Below are 6903 nucleotides of genomic sequence, written 5' to 3'. Positions count from 1 at the left end.
CACGATATAGTGTTATTAGCTTGAGCAGTTATAAATCCATTGCCATCCTTACTCTAACTTAATTATTTTTTTTAAATTTAAATTTGTTATTAATTTCAGTGAAAATTTACAAAGGCTTTGAATTTCCATTCATTCATTGTTGTAGAAGGTGCTTTGCTTTTAAATATTTTGCAAGACAATGAGCAACTCTTGGTAAAATTCAAAATAAAGCACAGTGATGTTACCCTTTAAATGCATCCTTAAGAAGCTTGAATGTGTATGTGCAAAAGATACTTTGAATTTATAGGTGAAGAAGAAAATGATAAACAGATATTTTCATCTCCATCTGTGTCTTACAATATATTGGAGAGCTGCATGGGACCAAGACTGGTTTTGTTTTTCCCAGTTGTGCAGGCCCAGCCTGTTACCCATTTACCCACTCTCAGTAGTACCTCCCAACATTGTGACAAAGAATTAAAAGGTAGTGGAGTAATAATGTGGAAATGGGTAGCTAGATTAGTGGTATAACTTGAAGAATGTAAGCGGTATTACTTGTCCATGTAGAAATTGTTGAAATAGTGTACCCACAGCTGCATGATAGGTGGAGAAAATATTGAAACAGTCAATGACTTTTTTTTAAATATTTAGTGTGCATTTATTGGAGGGGACATCGCCCCTCATAACTGGAGTGGGTTAGGGTGGGCAGTGGCCCAAGAGATAAAAGGGAACCGACCTGGGACAGAGGAGGTCCCGTTTTCTGTTCCTTATTTTCTCCTGGGTCATAGGGTTGTGAGTAAACAGCAGCTGTAAACATTGGTTTAAGGGATAGGTAGGGTGCCTGAGCAGAAAACGGGGCATGGATGTTCAGGCAATGAGTCAGGCTTTGCATGTGTCACTTGTGAGGCAGTTATCTTCCCTCAGGCACTCCTCCGCCTGTCTGGTCCTCCTCATCGTTCTCCACCATGGACGCGAATAGGCTTTCTGCTTCAGGCATTGCTGCTCAGAACCTCAGCCGCCCAAGAGAGCCGAGGCTTGTGTTGCTAAGTGGGTAGTGTATCCTTCCTTGGGGCCTTTGGCTCTTGGTCTCTGCTCTTCCTTTGCCCCCTGAGGCTCACTGGATGATGCCAGAGAATGTGTTGATGGGCATTAGGAGAGGCTTGGGTGTGGGTTTGATGGTCTCTGTCTCCTTCTGTCGGTGAGAACTGCGCCATGATGCCTTGGACTTCTGGGCCCCAGAACGTGGCTCTGGGCAGGGAGCAACCTCAAATCTGATCACGTCCTTGAAGGTCCGCCGATTGTCCTTGTCTAGTGACAGCATCAGCAGCCTCTGCTCCTGGCTCTCAATCTGGATGTTGGCCGTCCGGAAGGTGTTCGTCACTATGGAGAAAGACCTTCCTGCTAAGTTGGATGATTTGACAACCTCTGTCACGCTGACGTTCAGGCATATGTGGTCTGTAGCAGCAGGAGCAGGGGAGTGAGGGAAGTGGGTGGGCCCTTCAGAGTCATTGGCTGGAATGGCCTTCAAGACCAGCCCAGTGGCTCGCAGAGAAACTGTGATCTCTCGTGTCCGGTGGCTGAGCAGGGCCTTCTGGTAGCAGATGGAGAGCTCGGCCCCTTGGCCCTCTGCCACACCTCGCTTCTTGGAGAGAAAACCATCTTTGGGGAATCTGGAGTCCTGAACTTTCACCTTCAGCTCCGTGAGGAAAACGTCCTCAGCAGGGCCCTGGCTGCCATCGCTGAAGAAGATCTTGACTTTGTAGATCTGGAAATATATGGGTTGAGTGCCCATTCGAACATAGTAGGTGATGACATCTAGGATGAAGGGGTCCACAGTCCGAGATGTGTCAAAAGAGGGGGGCATCTCAGCCAGTTTGTGGATGGCTGGACACAGGGTGTTGACAGTCAATGACTTAATCTTGCTTGGATCTACAATCAACACCCTTTGTACTAGGAGTCAGGAAGCCAGGAGACACATTTCACTGGGAAAGTCTGCTGTAAGAGATTTCTCTCAATTATAAAGGAGAAATGATGTCAGTTTGAGGACTAAGGTATGGCTCATTCAGGCCTTGGTCTTTTCTATCACTTGCTATATATCTGAGTGCTGGACAATAATTAAGGATGGCTGAAGAAGTATTTATGCCTTTGAGCTGTGGTGTGAGAGAATAGTGTTGAATATCCCATGAATTGCCTGAAGAACAAACTAGTATGTCTTGGAGAAAGTGCAGCTAGAGTGTGCTCCTTGGAGGCAAAGATAGAAAAGCTTTGTTTCACATACTTTGGACATGTTGCTAGGAGAGGCAATTCCTTTTAGAAGGACATCACGCTTGGGAATGTTGAGGGTTGGTGAAGGAGAGGAAGATCTTTAATGAGGTGTATTGAGACAGTGACGGCTGCAATGAGCTTTAGTGTGCCAGCAATTGAGAGGCTGCCACAGGATAGGACAGAGTTCGGATCTGTTGCTCATAGGGTCACTATAGTTTGTACTTGACGGCACCTAACAACAATATAACAACAATAGTTGCATATAGTTTCACACACACATACACACAAACACATGCACACACACACATGCATACACAGACACATCTCTACAGATTCACAAAATGTTCTCTAGGGTGTGAGATATGGTACTTGAAGCAAGTCTGTTTAGTAATCTAAATGAGGTAGATGAGTGATTTTGGTGCTTAACATTAAGGATTGAAATTGTTGAACCAAAGAGTATTTTCAGTTGCCTCTTGTAGCATGGTCCCCAGCAAGTTGTCCCGCTAGCCCAAAAACCACACTTTTCTGGCAGTTAGAATATGCCAGCTGCCCAGCTGGAGGAAGATGGCCAGTTTCCTCCTGAGTTATGATGCTGGTGAAGATTGAAAGTGCAATCGGCCGTCAGAAGAACAAAAACATCTAAGGTGGAAGACATTCTACCCAAAAGCTCTTTTGGTCACCAGTATAGTCAGCTTCTGTCCTACTTACTTTGAGCATATTATTAGGAGGGGCTAGTCCCTGTAAGAAGGCATCATGCATAGTAAGGTAGGTTGGAGAAAAAGCTGGAGATACTCCATAAGATAGATTGATAGCAATGATCGCGACAAGGGACACAGACAGCAGAGATTGTGAGGATGTGACAGAATCGAGTGGTGTGCCATTCTTTTGTACATGTTGTTAGGTGCTGCCAAGGTGAGTATGACTCATAGTGATCCTGTGGACAGCGACCTGAACCTTGCCCTTTCTTGTGCTGTCTTTATCATCTCTGACATGCTAAAGCCCATTGGTAAAGTCACAGTGTCAATCCATCTCACTGGAGGTCTTCTTCCTCATCTTTCCAAGCATGATATCCCTTTCCAAGGAGTTAGCCTCGACTAGCCACATGTCCAAAGTATCAAAGACTTAGCTTCACTAAGCCCCAGTGAGCACTTTGGTTCCACTTTTCCCAAAACATATCTGCTTGTTCTTTTGGCAGTTCATGGGATATTCAGCCCCCTTCTCTAGCACCACAACTCAAAGGCATCAATTCTTTTCCTTTCATCCTAATTCATTGTCCAGCTCTCTGATGCATGACAGGTGACCGAGAAAATCTTGGCCTGAATCAAGTGCATCTCAGTTTTCAAACTCAAATCACCGCTCTTCAGCATTTTGGAGAGATCTCTGATAGCAGACCAATGTGATGTGTTTTCTACTTTCCTGACTGCTGGTACCAAGGTTGTTGATTGTGAATCCAAGCAAGATGAAAGCATGGACAGCTTTGAGATGATTCAACAGTAACACCTGTTTACATAAGGTAGCCAAGGTTTTGCTCACAAAAATCAGCACCTTGGGTTTTCCCTACTTGCATCTCACCACGTGTACTTTAGAGGAGCTCAATTGACCTTAGATCTAGTTTCTGTGTGTCTAGTAGACTGCTTTGTCTTTGTGTTTGCTTTCTAGAGGAGAAAGACCAAGGACATTAGTGTGATAAGGAGAGGACAGCTGTGTAAGATATTTTAAAGAATGACTCTGTAAAACATAAGTGATGATGTGAACAGTGAGGGGAAGATTAAAAGAAAAGGTAGTTCCTAGTTTTTGAGAGTCAATACTGGAATGTTCACTTGGGAGTGGCAGTGGGAAATGTGCCAGAGAACAGCTCCACCAGTGGTCTGCTTAGGAAGGACTTTTTTCCCCCAGGTTTCCTGCTGGGAGGTAAGATCTCAAGGTGAGGTTTCAAGGTCAAGGTTTTGAAAAACCAATTCAAATTGCTGCAGAGTCAATTTCAACTCATGGCAACCTCTCACGAGTCAATGTGGAACTGTGCTCCATTGTGTAATCAATGACTGTTTTTTTTTTTCTCAGTAGACCCCCAGGCTTTTCTTTTGAATGATCTCTGGATGAACTTGAACCTCCAACCTTTCAGTGAACGGCTGCGTGTTAATGGTTTGCACAAGTAAGTGTCTGCAAAATTTGGAAGAAAAGAAGTGAGTGACAAAGGCACAGCTGGTTAGTGGCTCTGATACAGAGTAAAAAGACTAAGAAATTTTGAAGAAGGAAGAGTTGGGTTTTGAGTGTTGTTCTACCATCCATATTGTTGTTCTTATGTGCTGTTAAATCGAATACGGCTCATAGTGACCCAGTGAAGAATAGATCTGAATCCTGGCCTATCCTGTGCCATCTTCATCAACTCTAACATACATAAGCCCACTGCTGCCGTTATTGTGTCAACCCATCTCACTAAGGTTCTTCCATCTTTAGCTCACCCTCCACCTTTCCATGCATGATGTCCCTTTCCAAGAAAGAACCCCTTCTAACAACATGCCTGGGCTGGAATCCAGTTTGGAAGTTGTCTGCAGCAGACAGATTCTTCAGAGGTTTGTTTGCTGGTTCTGGTGAGGATTAGGGTGGAATGTTGACTTGTTAATGGGTGTGATTATGTTATGATTCGGCCTCCGATGTAAAAATGCTTTTGGATAAATTATGTTTACTGCATTGAAGCCGATGAGGGAGAGAATAGTTTAAAAGTAATATATTTTAGGGCATTATGATTGTCATAAGAATCTGGAATGAGGGTTGCAGAGTGGAGTATACTCAGCGTGGGGGTGGGGGTGGGGTATTGTATACCAATGAAGGAGTTTTTCTTTGGCTTTTCAAGAAGAGCGAACTGAGGGTGGGGGCAGTGGGTGGGGAGAAAAGTACAACAATTAATGAATGGAAGTCCAAAATCTCTGTAGATGTTCACTGAAATTAATAAAAATAATTATTTTGGTCAGCAGTATATCACTGGTCTGTCCATTTGCTGTATAGAGGTAACTTGTGGTTGCTGTGATGCTAAACACAGTGACACTGATGTGTCAACTGCAATAATGGTTACCCATAGTGGACAGTGTTTGGTGGGGCTTAGAAGCAGTAGTGCTATCCATTTCCAAAATGACTTGCCTCTGGAAACTCTATGAATGTGGAGAAACAACGAAAGTTATACAAGGGTTCAGGTCTTTCATTCATAGGGTTGCTATGAGTAGTCTACAACTTGATGGCACTTAGCAACAACAACAGCAACAGCAACAACAACAACATGCCTAATGTATGTGAGATGAAGCCTTGCCATCCTTGCCTCCAAGAGCACTCTGGTTGCACCTTCTCCAAGACATATCTATTCTGTCATCCATAAGATGTGCAAATTGGGACAAAATATTTGCAAGGGCCAGTTCCTATACCTCTAAATGTCACTAGGAACTTTGGTGGCATAAGGTTAAGTGTTGGGCTATTCACTGAAAAGTTATCATTTCCAACTTACTGTTCAGAAGGAGAAAGATTTGGAGGTCCCATCCTGTTAAAAATGACATCATTATACATTTACTGAACATTTTGTAAATTTCAGAATAATTTCCTCTGGACTTGGAATGAGGGAAAAGGTTGAAAGTTTGCGTACATTATCTAATCCAGTCTTCAGTCAACCTTGGAGATAGAGAATTTTAGCTCTACTTGGCTAAATATATCTTGACTGTGAACACATAGTTAAAAATGATGGCATTTTTTTGAATCTCTGGAAGGGAGTTCTGATGGCCTACTAGTTAGGAGTTATTCCTCAAACCCAAAGGTAAACATTTAAAGTACATCAGATGCTCCTTGGGAGCAAGATAGGTAGTCTTTTCCCATGTGGTTTACAACTTCTGAAAACCCACTAGCCATGCAGTTATGAGTCGGTGAAATGAACTGGATGACAATGAGCTTGAGTTTTGAGTTGAGATGATGCATGGATAATATGCTTGGCTGCCAACAGAAAGGTTGGAGATTTGAGGAGATTGTCCCTTTTCCAGCTTGTCTCTGTCCCCTATCCTCTGTCTTCTCTTTACCCTTTATCTTATATGCATCTTCTACCTTTCTTCTATCTCATCTCCATCTCGAGTCCATCTTTTATCTTGTCTATGTCCTCCATTTTGTATTTGCCCTTAATTCTTCATCTTGTACCTGCCTTTCATCTTGTCTCTACCCTCTATCTCATTGGAAGAGAGATTTTCTCCCATTAAAGAAAAATTAAACAGTTATGGTGACACAATGGTTAAACACTCATTGATGTTGTTATGAGTGTCATTGAGTTGACTACAACGGACGTTGTTGTTTTTGTTGTTATGTGCCGTCAAGTCGCTTGAGACTCATAGTGACCCCTATGTACAACAGCCCTAAACTCTGCTCTGTCCTGTGCCAATTGCACTGTCTCTGACACTCCCATCCCAATTACCCCAGTCACTGAATCAGTCTGCCTCATAGAGGACCTTCCCCTCCTGCGCTGTCTCTCCATCCTCCCAAGCATGATGTCCTTCTCCAAGGACTGGTCTCTCCTTACAACATGTCCAAAGTATGTTAGATGTAGCCTCAGAATCCTTGCCTCCAAGGAGCCACCCAGTTTAACCCTTTCCAGGATGAATCTGTTTGTTTTCCTAGCAGTCCATGGTACTCTCA

General features: G+C 43.4%; 1 protein-coding gene across 1 annotated transcript in view; it reads right to left on the bottom strand.

Annotated features, from left to right (window-relative positions):
• Positions 1–1090: 1090 nt before the first annotated feature.
• LOC102850651 (phosphoinositide 3-kinase regulatory subunit 6-like) overlaps positions 1091–6903 on the bottom strand; it is a 23038-nt gene continuing 17225 nt past the window's right edge. The window contains exon 2 of the mRNA XM_006897552.1: positions 1091–1898. Within this exon, the coding sequence (XP_006897614.1) occupies positions 1091–1898 (808 nt within the window). The remainder of the gene's footprint in view (positions 1899–6903) is intronic.

This window comes from Elephantulus edwardii, unplaced genomic scaffold, assembly GCF_000299155.1.
Source record: "Elephantulus edwardii isolate Elephantulus edwardi_28Jun2011 unplaced genomic scaffold, EleEdw1.0 scaffold00211, whole genome shotgun sequence".
NCBI lineage: Eukaryota > Metazoa > Chordata > Mammalia > Macroscelidea > Macroscelididae > Elephantulus > Elephantulus edwardii.
Note: the sequence above shows the minus strand (reverse complement) of the source record. Positions and strands in the feature narration are given on the sequence as shown.